The sequence below is a fragment of the Nannospalax galili genome, unplaced genomic scaffold (genome assembly GCF_000622305.1).
Source record: "Nannospalax galili isolate Female #2095 unplaced genomic scaffold, S.galili_v1.0 scaffold54, whole genome shotgun sequence".
Lineage (NCBI taxonomy): Eukaryota > Metazoa > Chordata > Mammalia > Rodentia > Spalacidae > Nannospalax > Nannospalax galili.
Window position 1 is genome coordinate 8,589,406 of NW_008341028.1, and position 14,923 is coordinate 8,604,328.

Sequence of the window (14,923 nt, forward strand, 5' to 3'; positions counted from 1 at the left end):
GGGGGAGAGAGAGAAATAGGAGCAGACACTGACAGGGTCATAGAGGTACTTTGCAGAAAGCACCCTCCTCTATAACACTCCAGGCTCTCCTTGTCCCATCCCATCTACAGTGTCGGAATGAAGTGCCTGTTTACTCCTGAGCCTGTGGTTGGACTCAGAGGTGTGTCCCTCCGTGACCCTTCCCTACCTAACTGAAATGAAGCCCTTTTTTCTGGGAGGCCCAGGTCTGTCATCCCCTCAGAAGGATTTAACACAGAAGTAATGAAGTTGAAGAATTCTTTGTCCTCATTTGCTCTGGTTTCTCTCAAGGCCCTGAGAGCAGCCCAGAAATTCTGTATTTTTATTTTTGGATTATTTTGTTTTGGAGACAGATCTTGCTACATAGCACAGGTTGTCCTCAAACTCAAAATTGTCCTTGCAGGCCCATGTACTAGATCCAGCCCATTTTTTGTATTAACGCAACCAAATTGCCTATAATCACAACTTCTTCAGGAGGCTGGGCAGGATGGCAAGTTCAAGGCCAGTCCAGGCAACTTAGGAAGACCCTGTCTCAAAAAATAAGAATGTAAAAAGGGTGCTGAGGATGTAGCTCTGGTAGAGCACTTGCCTAGCATGTGTGAGGCCCTAGATTCAATTCTGACTACCTAAAAAAGAAAGGCTACCAAAGTTATAAAACTCGGACCTTACAAGACTGGATCTACCTCTGGTCTGTGTAGACTCGGGTCCCAGCTAGATGATCACAACTTCACATAGCTATTTGGGCCATTTACTGCCTGTTCCCCCTACCCCAAACTCTGCTGGGTATGGTAGTACCCCAGCCCAGAACTCTTGAAGCAGAAGGAGGAGGATGGCCCACGAATTCAAGACCAGCCTGGTCTACATAGTAAGTTTCAAGCCAGCCAAGGCTACATACTTTCCCAGAAAAGACTTCTAAATATCACTCGGCAGTTTCTCCTCATATATACTACCTTTTATCGGGAAGATGAGCCCTGATTGCTCAGGTCTTCTGTTTGGTCTGAAGCCATGCAGTATGTGTGCGGTAGTTGAATCAAGACTGTCACTGTTCAGTCCCCTGCAGTGTTCCCAGTGCCTAGCCTTTAATAAAAGATATGTCTAGTCATTTCCCCAAAGACAGACACTTCTTGATTTGGCAGGAAGTAGCTTAAAGTCTTGAGCAGACCATCCCCATCCTAGTTCCTAGAACCTGACATCAGCACAGTTCACAGCTACTTACTCTGCCAAGAGCATCAGGGAGTCCCACTTATCTGTGAAGCCTCAGAAGGTGATAACAGCTCCCATCCTCCCACTTCTTTTGGTAGGGCATGAAGTTGGATCACTTCCCACTGCTCAGCTGATGCAAAGTTCACTCTGATGTGTGCTTTCACTCTGTTTATGAAGGAGCGTCCTGAACTGTCATGGGGTGGAAATGAGTTTTTCAGTGGGGCTTGTGGAGCTATAAGAAAGGCTACTGTGTGTGTGTTGCTGTTTTCCCACCAACCCTGGCTTTTTCTTGGAAAGGTGGTTCCAGCACTCAAATCCAGACTGCAGTCTTGGCAGACTTCCCTTTTTCAGAAAGATACTACCATAGTAACTCCAATTCCACAGGCTCTCCAAATTGCCAACCATTTTTCTTTCTTTTTTTTTTTTTTTTTTGGAGATGCCAGTCTGGAACTCACTATGTAGACCAGGCTGGCCTTAACCTCACAAAGATCTGCTTGTCTCTGCCTCCTGAGTGCTGGGATTAAAGGCATATACCACTGCACCACCACACCAAGCTTGCCAGCCATTTTCAAGTCATGATTTTCATCCTTCCTTGGTGGGCTCTGTGAGGTGACAGGAGGGCAGGAATCCAGCTTTCGTGACACCCAAAGCCTTTGAGAGGCAAAAATGGTTGACCCAAAGAGACAGCTGGAAAGCTGCAGAGCCAGGGTTGCCATGCGAGCCTGACTCCAAATCATGAGCCCTTCTACACTGCAGAAGGCTGAACTAATGTTAGTCATTAAGATCAACACACAGAGCTTTCATTATGGGCATCTGACCCTGTGGTTGAATCATTTATTGCTAGTTACCCCTGTTACAGTCGGGCCATATGGTCTTACTACTGTGTCATCTCTAGAGTGAAAAGGTCTTCCCTTTAAAAAAACAAACAAACAAACAAAAAAACTGAACCAGTCCAGATTTTCAGGCCTGGGAAGCTGTCTCGCCCTTGGCTGCCTCAGGCTCAGCTCCCTTCGTAGTCCTGCACAGGAAGAGTGATCTTCTGGATAAATTCATGGTATTTCACCTGGCCATTCGGCTCAATACCCGCCTCCTTGAAAAGACTGTCCACTGCAATAAATCATATTAATGTTTAAGTTTGGATTTGCTGAGGTTGGGGGTCCCCCAAGGTCTTCCCCAAGAGTGCATTGGACTGTTCCCATAGACTGTGAAGCAAGCCCGAGAATGAAAGGACTACCTGCTCCCAGGCTCCTGGAGACACTGCCTCCATGTTCCCACTTTCCACAGGGCCAGCATGGGAACAGAGAGCACACTGGTGGGCACTCAGTCACTGAAAGCCCTGTGCTTGCTTTTAGTTTTTTAACTATTTATTATTCATTTATTTATTTGTGGGAGGCATGCATGCCATAGAACATGCATGGAGGTCAGAGGACAGTTGTGGAAGTCACTTCTCTCCTTCAAACTCAGGTTGTCATGCTTGGCAGCAAGAACCTCTATCCACTGAGCCATCTCACTGGTCCCTGTGCTTTTTTTGAAAGAAAACATATGACCTGTGTGTCTATCTTTAGCAAAACCTTTGACGTAGGCATTTTACTAGTATATACCATTCTTTCAGCTCCCGGTCGTGGGCATTCTCCATAGCTCCAAACGCAACCACTGTGGCCCAGGCTTTCATCTGTCCTTCCATATAGGGACTCCTCCCCACCCGTGGCCTGGTAGCAGCAGAGACTCAGTGACAAGAGGTCTGCTACCATCTCCTCCCTACAAAAACAGTGGGAAGAGTGCACACCTTACATGCACCCCAAGTTTGAGTTTGATCCCCAGCACTAACTTGAAAAATGTATTTTGCAGGAACACATACAAAAAACCAACTGCATCTAGAGTTCAAAGCATGTAAAAAAAAAAAAATCTACATTGTTCAACATTGCTTTAAAAAAATATGGGACCGGAGAAATGGCTCAGCAGTTAGCACTCCACAGACACTGCACACATGTGGTGCACTTACATACATGCAGGTACAGCACTCATACACATTAAAGATTTAAATATTTTTATTTTGTATGTATGAGTGTTCTGTCTGCATGTATGTAATTGCACCCATGTCATTTGATACCCTTAGTGGCCAGAAGAGGGCATCAGATCCTTTGGAACTGGAGTTACAGACAGTTGTAAGCTGTCATGTGAGTGCTGGGACTCAAACCCTGGTCCTCTGTGAGAGCAGCAAATACTCTTGACTACTGAGCCATCTCTCCAGCCCTTAAAAATGTTTTTAAGAATGCTAGCTTAGGCCCTACATGGTGGCACACTCCTTTAATCCCAGCACTTGGGAGACTTGGGAGACAGACACAGGCAGATCTGTGAGACTAAGGGCCAGCCTGGAACCCTGTCTCAAAAAAAAAAAAAAAAAAGCTTGTCCCACACATTGGCAAGTAGAGCCAGTGTCACCCACAGTGACCTCTTAGGGCCAACTTGTCTGGCTCTTGGAACCATCCTCACCCTCCTGTAAAAGCTAGTCTGTTATCCTGTGTCAACCTAACATCACTCCTTGAGAGAGTGCTGCGATCTATTCCTAAGCCCATAGGTGTCCACCACTGAGGAAACTGACCCATCTTATTAAGAAAGCTTCTACCCTCCAGCCAATCCTTGCAAGCTGCAGAGGCCAGGTCTGGTATCAGTTCCAGCATGACCAGAAGGGGGCAGCACCTCACAACCAGGCACTGCAGTGGACGCCATGGATGCTTCTGAGAGAACATCTCTTCCCAATCCCCAGAAGAAAGGGTTCCTAAATATGATACCCTGTGTCCCACAGCACTCAGGAGGGACATCAGTTGCCATCAGTTCCTCTCATGCCCTTTGCTGGTTAATGAGTCTAGGGGTCCATGGTGTTACTTTGGACAGAGATTACTAACCACCTCTCCCAGGACACTCCGTCAGCCCACATGAGGGCAGGCTATGTTTCCCTGTTCACACGAAAACAGCTGCCGTGGAAGCTGAGACCACCTCAGCTGCCAGCAGAGACAAGGCCAGAGGATGACTCTGCCTGCCTGTTGGGCGCCACTTTTAAAGGCTTTGCACAAAGGCCTGTGAGCTCAGATAATAACTAAGCAGACTGGTCCATAGTATGCTAGGTCTTAGAGAGCCCAGGGATGTCCATTACAACCTCATTTCCAGCAAGGGTAAGAACACATCCAAGGGTCCCTGAAGGAACACACCTGCAACCTCTGACTAGTTTGTTGTGATCTGGCCAAAGGCAGAGATCCAATGAATATTGAGGCCTTTTCCTGGTACCCACTGTGGCCAAGTCAAGCCCTCTAATGGACTCAAGGCAAACTGGTCAGCCAACCTGAAAACCCCCACCTTGGGGGGGAATCAATGATGCAGGCTAGGGTAGCAAATCCTGTCAGGACCACGGCTACTAGCAGTGATCACAGGCTGGAAGGAAGGACACTGCAAATGGCCCAGCATGCACCTAGAGCCTTCTCAGAAGGCCTGGGCCCTCATCCTGCTCTGAAGCAAGAGCTGCACCAGGAGACGCCTCCTTGAGCTTTGTGGCCAAGGGTGGGCAGGAGTACACTGACCTCTCAATTTGGAGGCCCCATCATGGCCACATCAGAGCCAGTTGTGGAAAGGGGACAGCCCTGGAAATGAGGGGCCCCTGGACCCTGCATTCTGCCTCAGCACTAGTGGAAAGCCACTCAGCCCCTTCTTCCATCAGTCAAAGGGTTTGGTTTGGTTTGGTTTGGTTTGGTTTTTTGAGACAGACTCTTACTATGTAGATTTGGCTGGCCTGGAACTCACAGAGATCTGCCTGCCTCTACCTCCTGAGTGCTGGGATTAAAGGTATACACCACCACACCCAGATTTCTCATGTTTCAGTAAATTTACAGTTTATATTCATAGCTATCCTGGGCCACATGAAGACCCCCAGTGACAGCTTAGACAGGGTGAGGCCCAGGCAGATGCTCCAACCGTTCACATGAAAACAGCCACTACTGCCCCTAGGATCCCAACTGGACTGTCCCTGCGCTGATACCCTAACCTGGCCCACTTGTTACCTCCTTCCCCTCTGTTCTGTCTCCAGCCCCAGTTGAGCCTTCAGTTAGCTTGACTTCTGGTCATGAGCTTCCACGCCATTATTAATTGGCTGTCTAAATAGCCTTGGGTGCTCTGTACAACACCGAGTTTTGGTGTCCTCCCCCCAATTCCCTAATCATCCCCAGCTGGTGGGAAGGAGCCAGGGCCAGGCTCTTACCTTCCTTGTGGGTGAGCTTCTCTCCCAGTTTCATGAGTTTGGACCGCAACTCAGACGCCATGATGTAACCTTTTTTCTCCTTGTCTGCCATCAACATGGCCAGAAGGATTTCTTTCTTTGGGTCCTCTTGTTTCATTTGTGTGTGCATAATGATCAGGAAGGTGGAAAAATCCAGCTCTCCATATTTGTCTAGGAAACCCCAAACAGAAGAGGGAGCTGGAGGAAAAGCCTCTTGGGGAAGCCCACGGACCTCCTGTCTGACTTTCACTGCCAGCTCCAGGACCACCTAATTCACAAAGAACCATGATGGTGGCAGTCATAGTGAGGGGGGTGAAGCCCCTCCTACTGAGTTACCTCCATGGGCTGCTCACTGGATGGACAGTCATCATTTCAGCCTCCCAACAATTCTCCGTGACTATGTGTAATGGTTAGAGTAACTGTCAACTTGACAGAATGCATAATCTCTTGAGAGAAAGGCCTGCTGGCATGCCTGTGGAGCTGTCATTCTGATTATATTAATTGATGTGGGAAGTGATGCCCACTGTGGGCAGCACCATTCCCTAGGCAGGGAATCCAGAACAGTGTCAGAGTGGAGGAAGCCAGCTGAGTACTAGCATGTGTGCATTCACTGCTCTCTTCTTCTAACTGTGGACATAATGTGACCAGGTACATCAAGCTCCTGCTGCCTTGACTTCCCTGACATGATGGACTTGTGAGCTTGTGAGCTAAAATAAACCTTCCCTTCCTTAAGTCACTTTTGTCTGGGTATTTTATCACAGCAACAGAAAAGAAACTAAGACAGCATGGTTATTAACCCTGTCCCATCTTGCCTACTAAGGAGAGGGAAGCTCAGAGTGTACACTCACCACATAGTACCAGGATGGAGCCACCTCCTCTGCTCTCTCCCATGTGTTCCTCCCACACCAAACTGAAAGGAACTGGGTCCAGTTCAGCATGGCCATTCTCCTTTTGGCAGCCACCAGAGCACACCAAACACTGGTGAGCCTCAATCCCTGGCCCCTCCCTTGCTGTTCACCTGCCTTTCCATGGGTCCTCTGCTCTCCTCTGAGGATGTAAAGGGGCCCCAGTCCATATCCCCGACAAACCAGAACTTCCCCTCACTGCCACTTCTTGGCTAGAGGAAACAGAAGATAAGGCCGCCCACCCTTCAGAGCAGGAAGTAGAGAGCTCAGGTTTCAGACCACTGGGGTCAGCCTGCAGCAAATGTTCAGGTTACCCCCAGTGACCCCAGCAGATGGTAAGAACTCATCTGGGTGAGGACACAGGTCCATATACTGGGACATGGCCTCAGGACTCCAGAGCAAGTGTCCTTCCCAAGCCTACCCACTTCTCTGGGCCAACCCCTCCTTCCCGAGTGTCCAGTCCCCAGTGCAAACAGCTCTGGTGGTTAGACACAGCTCTCTGGTAGTTTTTATCCTTGAAAACAAAGAAGCAACAAAATCTGTTAGTTTCTAATTACAAAAATCCTGTATGTTCCTATCAGAAATACAGGGAACAGTAATAAAAGGAAGAAAACCACCCTTAGTCCCAGCACCAGAGACCTGCTTGGCAATGAATGGGATTTCTTCCAGGTTTTTTTAAAAATAGTTACTATTCTTTTTTATTAATATTTTTTATTTATTATTTTTATTTTATGTGTATTCATGTATTGCCTGCATATAGGTAAGTGCACCCGTGTCGTGCAATGCCCGAAGAGGACAGAAGAGGCTGTTGGATCCCCTGGAACTGGAGTTACAGACAGTTGTTAGCTGCCATGTGGTGCTGGGATTTGAACCTGGGTCTTCTGCAAGAACAACCAGTGTTCTTAACCACTGAGCCATCTCTCCAGCCCCCTCTTCCAGTTTTGTAGGCATATTATAGGTTTTAGGCCAGTCTGTAAAATCAGAAGAAGTAACGTTGCTACCATTGGCCCCAGAGCTTGGGCAAGTTGCTGGCTGTGGACCATGATCTATGCTTAGGAGGTAGGTAAGGACAGGGTACTGCTCACTGGGCTGTTTTCACTAAGCACATTGCAGACCCTCCATAAAGAGATAGTTTTCCATAAAAACAGCAGTGGGAGCTGAGTGTGGTGGCACAAGCCTGTAATCCCAGCACTTAGGAGGTAGAGGCAGGAGGATCAGGAATTCCAGGTCATCCTGGCTTCCTACAAAGTGAGTTTGAGACCAGTCTGGACTATATAAGACACTGTCTCAAAACAAAACAACAAACAAACAAACAAAAGACCCACTGGGCTCACTGTTAGCAAGCTTTCCTATGGGCTGTGATGGACTTGGTGGAATGCCCAGACCAGGGTCCCCTGTGGGCATTGGTGTCACTTGCTGCAGTGTGGATGAAGTACAGTATCCTAGGCCAGGTACCTTTATCGTTTAGTCCCAGGGAGGTGCAATACCACCAGCACCTCAGTTTTTTGCATTTTCTCCACCTCCACTGTCAGCTCCTGCCTGGCTGCGGGGGGCGGGGGGGGGGCGCTCCCCAAACCTGCCCAGCCAGCCCTCTCACCTATTCCATGAGTCTGCAGGTGACGCTGCACTTCCCCCGGTGTTGGGCTGGTCCCCAGGCACCTCATGGACACCAGGAGATCCGTGGCCTTAATCTTCCCCCTTTGCTGCTTGTCATACAGGGAGAAGCATTCCCTGTACTCTGTACACAATCAGAAGAGGTGTCAGAAGCTGGCAGTCATCCTCCACCACTGCCCCCTCTTCCTCTTCCTTACACTTATCCATTCCCCGTTCCATCCCCTACCCCATGCTGGGGATGAACCTAGGACCTTATGCATATGGAGCAAGCACTCTAACATTGAGCTCTCCTCCCTGTTCTCTTCCCCAACACCAGGTTGCCAAATACAGCAAATAAAACTATGAGGCTGGGGTTAGGGCTCAGTTGGTAGAATGCTTGCTTAGCATACACAAAGCCCTGGGTTTAATAGGTAGCACCCACCAAAAAACTGTGTGGTGGCACCTGTCTGTAAATCCTAACACTTGGGAGGTGAAGGAAGGAAGCTCAGGAATTCAAGGTCATTCTCTGCTATGTAATGAATTGGAAGCTGGGCTATATGAGACTTTGTCCCCCCTCAAAAAAAAGAAAAGAAAAGTAAAAAAGGGAAGGTGCACACCTTTGATCCCAACACTCAGGAGGCAGAGGCAGGCAGATGTCTCTTGTGAGATCAAAGTCAGCCTGGTCTATATAGTGAGCTCCAGGTTAGCTGGGACTACAAGGAGACCCTGTCACAAAAGAAAAGAAAAGAAAAAGAAACCTAAAAAACAAAAAACAGAAACCAAAAAAAAAGGAGGGCAGGCTGGAGATGGCTCAGTGGGTAAAAGTGCTTGCTGCCAAGGCTGACAACCTGAATTTAATACCTGAATCCATATAGTATAAAGAAAAAACCAATTCCTGCAAGTTGTCCTCTGACCTCCACATGGACACATAATAAATGGACAAATGTAATAAAATATAATTTAAAAATTAAAAAGAAAAAATAAAACTATGAAATTAACTAGAATTGCAAGAAACAATTTTTAGTATAAGCATTACTAAGCCATGTTCCAAATTTGATATGGATTTACTTCCACTAAAAAGAGTATGTGGGGTTTAGTGGTTAAGAGGTCATACTGCTCTTGCAGAGGACCTGAGTTCAGTTCCCAATACTCATGTGGGGTGGCTCACAACCACCTGTAACTCCCACTGCAGAGGATCCAACATCCTTTTCTGGCTTCCTCAGGCACTTGAACTCATAGATACAATACTCATGTACATAATTTCAAAATAAAAATAGTGGCTGGAGAGATGGCTCAGCAGTCAAGTACTGGCTGCTCCTGCAGAGGATCGGGGTTTGATTCCTAGCACCCACATGGTAGCTCACGGCTGACAACCATCCTTAACTCTAGTCCCAGGGGCTCTGATGCCTCTTCTTGCATCTTTGGCACTTTACAGAACGAGTGCACTTACATGTAGGCAAAACACTCATACACATAAAAATCTCAAAATAAAAATAAAATCTTAAGCTGGGCATGGTGGCGCACACCTTTAGTCCTAGCCTTCAGAAGGCAGAGGCAAGTGAGTTCAAGGCCACTGTGGTCTACATATCCAACTCCAGGCCAGCTGAGGCTACAGGGAGACTCTGTCTCAAAAGACAAAACAAACAAACAAACAAACAAATACCCTTATGAGTGCTTATCTGCAATTCAAATTTAACCAGGTGTTCTAAGTTTTTTTCTGGCCACGCCACTCCCTCCTTTCCTCCTGTCCTCTGTTCCTTAAAAGCCACCCAAAAGCTCTCGTCCAGGGTCGCCAGGAAGAAGGAAGCCCACAGCAGGGCTGCCGGACTCCTAAGGACTGTCACAAAAATGACACAGAGACAGTCCTGCCTCTGCCCGCAGATTCCTGTGAGGAGCAGCCCTCCAGGAGGGCCTGGCAGCCCTCCAATGCTCTCCTATGAGAGGTTTATTATTGCTTCAGCTGCAAGTACTTCTGAGTACATGGTCCAGCCTTGGAACCCAGCTACTGAACTCTTGAGCTGTCCTCTGACAGCTCCTGGTCCTGTTTTTAAAGACCTTATGGGGATCTGCTGGGAAGTATGCCTAGGCAAAGCAGAGTCTGCAACTGTCCCAGCAACCCTTCCTTCCCCCATGCAGAACCCTCTTTTCTCCACGTGCAGTTGTACACTGGCAGAACTGCCTCGGCTCTTCACTGCATCCTTGGAGGCAAAGGAAAGCTGGCCCTGAGCTTGGAAAGGCCCCAGCTCTGCTGATGGAGATTCTCCCTCTGTCGAGGTAAGCTGCCCTCATACTCATGTGCACATATACACATGTAGGCACATACACATAAGTAAATATAAATAAATCTAGCTGGGCATGGTGGCACACACTTTTAATCCCAGCACTTGGGAGGCAGAGGCAGGTGGAGCTCTGTGAGTTCAAGGCCAGCCTGGTCTACATAGTGAGTTCCAGGGCTACAGGGAGACCCTGTCTTTTAGGTCTTCCCTTGAAAAATGAAAATACCCCAACCAAGAAAAAGACCTTCTCCAGGCCTCACACCTCATACAGAGATGACAGGTGACAAGCAGAGGAATGGGTAATGCAGACTCCAATACATTCATGAATATTCACCTCACAGATATGAAGAATATGCAGTTCACAATTCACACATAATAAAACGTGCAAGGTTCTTTATTATAAATTCTGTCTAGCCAACTGATCATCACAAACAACTTTTGCTAGCTCTTGGTTAACCTACAGTTGCCATTCAACAAAAAATATAGTTCTTTTTCCAATGAACTAGGATAGTATTACCATTAAATCTGATAAGTGACCCACTGATAATCTATTTTTTACCCTGGTATAAATTATTCACTAAGCTGAACCTTCTTTCTTTCCTTCCTTTCTTCCTTTCTTCCTTCCTTCCTTTCTAGGGTGTCATGTAGCCCAGGCTGGCCTTGACCTCCATATGTAGCCGAAGGTGACCCTGAATTTCTGATTCTCCTGCCTTTGCCCCCTGAGTGCTAGAATTACAGGCATGTGCCACCAAGCTCAGTTTATATGGTACTAGAGATTGAACCCAGATCCTCAGGCATGCTAGGCAAGCACTCTACAAACTGATCCACATCCTCAGCCCCTAAACTGAAACTTCTTTTAAAACTTCAATGCTCTGATTGCAGCAGGGCCATCTTAGCATTCCACATGAACTAGACAGTTTGAGCCTTCTGTGTTTCATAATGCCTGGTTTTAATAATCTGCTTATAAAATCCCTCAAAGCACACCTCGTGTGCCCTGTGTCCAGCATGTAATGACATTCTCTCTTCTGTCCCCAGCTCACAGTGGCCTGGTAAGGTGCACCATTGGGCCTCCTTAAACTCAAAGGCAAGTGTCTTCTCTTCTCCCATCCTGGTCCAGGGCTTCATTCACTAAAGATTAGTGGTCACTTTCTTGGTGTCAGACACTGGGATACAAAGAGAAATTGCCTTCTTCCTCTCTGGGAGCTTCAGAAGCCCTGGGACAGGACAGCAAGCATTATGTCCAGGTATGGTGGGGGATTACTAAGACTGACAGCTGGCCTCCAGCCTAGGTCCACCTTTAAAGATTTAATTTTTAAATTTTTAATTATGTTTATGTATGTGTATGTGAGTGCAGGTGCCTGCAGACGCCAGAGGCATTGGATCCCCCTGGAGCTGGAGTTACAGGTGGTTGTGAGTTTCCCAATCTAGGTGTTGGGAATTGAATTCAGGTCCTCTTCAAGAGCAGTAAGCTCTCTTAAGCACTGAGCCACCTCTAGCCCTTGCCTTTAAACGTGGGCCAGCCAGAGGGGCCCCTGGCCTAAGCTCAGTGCTTTAAAGTTCCCTGACCAGTCCACTCTGATCTTGGCCTTGATTTAGGGGGTAAGGAGTTAAGGGTCCTAGAGGTGCCCACTTGAGCCCATAATCTCCCAACCCCTGCCACAAGCTCTGACCATTTATAACTCTGGGATCCCTGGCTGGGTAACCAGAAGCCACTTCCGGGGCCTGCTGGACACTGTTCTGGGTCACAGGGCTTCATAGGTCCCAGGTGCCCAAGTTTTATCTCCCTGACAAGGTGTCATTTCAGCAGCTGGGAGTGGACTATCAGGTCTGTTGCCATTCTATGTTGGGGCAGCTTCTGGGGCACAGCCTCCAGGAACAGCTGGTTGTATCTCAAAGACTCTTAACTGTGCCTGTCTTGCCAGGTGCTCAACCACCAGACTCCTGACCAGTTCTGGGTCAAGTTCTATGTAACTCAATTCTGTCTTTCTGGTCTTGGGAAAACTGGTCTGATCTGCAAGGTCCAGAAAAGAAAATGCTCACATGAAACTAGACAGAGGGATACCAGCTGAACCCCTGTTTTACAGAGACTGAGACCCACAAAGACAAAAGGATGCAGCCCCGGGCTCTGTTCCCTGTCTGCACTGACTACAAAGTCCCTCTCCCTGTCTCCTGCCCCCAGCTACTCTGTTAATGGTCTCTCTCTAACCTTCACCTGCCTCCCACCAGACCCATTTCCAGCCTCTAAGAAGCCAGGCAAGCCGTCTTCTGTGACTTGGCTTGAAAACCATGCTGACACATAGCAAGCCATTCAAAGTCAGCAGTCCCACCTTGGACGGTCACCTCCAACCACTGCTAGCCAGCAGCCCCACAGTAGCTGGCCCAGAGCCTGTGGGAGGGCCAGCTCCCCACTCAGGCCTTCCTTCCCCACAACAGTAATGAGTAAAGCAAATTGTTTAATGAGACCCACATTTTTCGAGGAGTTACTAATTAAAGAACAAACCCAACCTACCATTAATTTGGTCCTGGGAAAGGAACTTGGCCTGCAGCAGAGAGAGAACAGTCAGGGAGGGCTTCAGCAGGGGCCCTTTCCACCCACCTCTGGCTCAGCCTCTCACTTACCATCGTAGCTCACCGGATGCTCCTAGAACAGTTTGCTTCCTTTTCTACTGGCTTCAAGTTGAAAGTCCACCAGGCTGGGTGGAGGCCCGGGTAATAAATCCTCTGCTACCATAGAGATAGGGCTCAACGCCATCAGGGTCAGATTCCAGCTCCCCTTGCACAGGGGATGCCATTCCAGTCAGCACAGGTTGATTTTGAGGAAACCAGCTACAAAACGCATACAGGGCATGGGTCTTTGCTTCCAGAGACTGAGGCTCTGCAGCAACTAGACAAATGCCCATGTTCCTCCCTGGGAGTCTAGACTCTGAAAAGGGGCCAGTGGGTAACAGAAAGTGGGCCCTGGGGTGGGGCTGACTCTGTATTGGTCTAGGCCAGTCTTGGGGCCCTTTTCTCTCTCCTGGGGCTAGACTAGGACACTGAAAAACTCCTTTCCGGAGCCAGACACTACAGTTTCACCAGGAGGAGCAGAGCCAGACTGAGATGGCTCAGTTCAGAGACACTTCCTGCACAGCCTTGGGGGCTGCCCCACAGAAGTCCCATTGCTGTCCTTCAGCCTGGGATTCTACTCCTTCCTCACCGGAGTCTCATTACCTTACCTTTGTGTCTCAGTTTCCTCACCAGTCTCATTACAGGCTGGTGAGAAAATCCAGGGACCAGCACAGCCAGCTCTCCCTCCTGAGGACTCTGGGGGTCTGGGGCTGGGTCTCTAGTCCTAGAGCCAGCAGCTTAGAGTTTCTCCTAGCTGGAAATTCCTTCTCCACTTCCTTCCCCTCCTACTCTGGGATTCCTCAGATGGTCCCTCCACACACACACACCTCAGAATGACAGAGTAGGGATTGGGGAATTCAGAGATAGCTCGCAGAACTGCTGCTAGGCTCTAGGTATGAGTAGGTTCTGTCTGGTCTGGAGGTCCCCTTTGCCTTGTCCCCACCTTGTGGCCGGTTTGCCTGTAGGGCTTTAAATCCAGGCTGGCCCAGTTGTCAGTCATGGTGTGCAGCAATCACACAGGCTGAGCACTACATGATGGGCTGGTGAGGGCTGGCAAGAGGCTGCAGCTGTCAGAGGAAGAGAGGCTTCCTGTTAACTAGTATGAAGGCACCTGGACACATGGGACCTCCTGTCTTGATCACCTCCTTATGGAAAATACTTGTCTCCCGAGTCACCTTTTTTTTTTTTTTTTATGTGTATGAGTGCATTGCCTGCACGTATGTAAGTGCACCCATGTCATGCAATGCCACGGAAGTCAGAAGAGGGCTTCGGATTCCCCTAGAACTGGAGTTAAGGACAGTTTGTAGCTGCCATGTGGGTGCTGGGAATTGAACTTGGGTCCTCTGCAAGAGCAGTCAGTGCTCTTAACCAGTAAGCCATCTCTCCAGCCCCGAGTCACCTCTTTAGACCTGCTTTTAGACAAGAATTTTGAGGGTCTGATGACTCTTCCCTGTGGGGTGGATGTGGTGGTCATGATGAAGGCTGCCTTGGGAGAAGGAAGTGAGGGAAGCAGAACTTTGACCAGAGGGCACAGAGCCGAGGCCCCAAAGACATGTTAGACATTTTCCTGATTTATGTCAGTGTGTGATAGGGTGAGCTATGTGCTCTAACAGCACCCTGACACCCATTAACCCCCTCTGGATTTATAATTATTTTTGTTTCATTTGCTTTCATATTTTGCATTGACTGTCCTAAATTGTTTGAGTATGAATTTTTTAAAAAAGATTTGTTATGCCAGGCATGGTGGTGCATGCCTTTAATCCCAGCACTTGGGAGGCAGAGGCAGGCGGATCTCTGTGAGTTCAAGGCCAGCCTGGTCTATATAGTGAGTTCCAGGCCAGCTAGGGCTACAGGGAGACACTGTCTCAAAAAGACAAAAAAAAAAAAAAAGCTATTTTTGAGTGTTTTGTGTGCATGTATAGAAGTACACCCATGATATGCAATGCCTGTGGAGGCCAAAAGAGGGATCATACCATCATACCCCTTGGAACTGGAGTTAAGGACAGTTGTGAGCTGCTCTGGGGATGGTGGGAATTGAAACTGGGTCCTTTGCA

At 48.3% G+C, this 14,923-nt stretch overlaps 1 protein-coding gene across 2 annotated transcripts; it reads right to left on the bottom strand.

Moving 5' to 3' along the window:
- Positions 1-1,095: 1,095 nt before the first annotated feature.
- On the bottom strand, positions 1,096-14,000 carry Calml4 (calmodulin like 4). Of its 2 annotated transcripts, none has more exons than XM_029565104.1 (5): positions 12,882-14,000; positions 12,772-12,802; positions 7,991-8,131; positions 5,471-5,659; positions 1,096-1,410 (listed from the first exon to the last, which is right to left on the bottom strand). In XM_029565104.1, exons 1-5 carry the CDS (start codon positions 12,882-12,884, stop codon positions 1,391-1,393), a joined length of 384 nt encoding a protein of 127 aa, XP_029420964.1. In that variant the 5' UTR covers positions 12,885-14,000; the 3' UTR covers positions 1,096-1,390. The 2 variants fall into 2 exon arrangements, with proteins under 2 accessions (XP_029420964.1, XP_008834588.1); XM_008836366.3 differs by lacking the exon at positions 1,096-1,410 and adding an exon at positions 2,041-2,328.
- Positions 14,001-14,923: the final 923 nt, after the last annotated feature.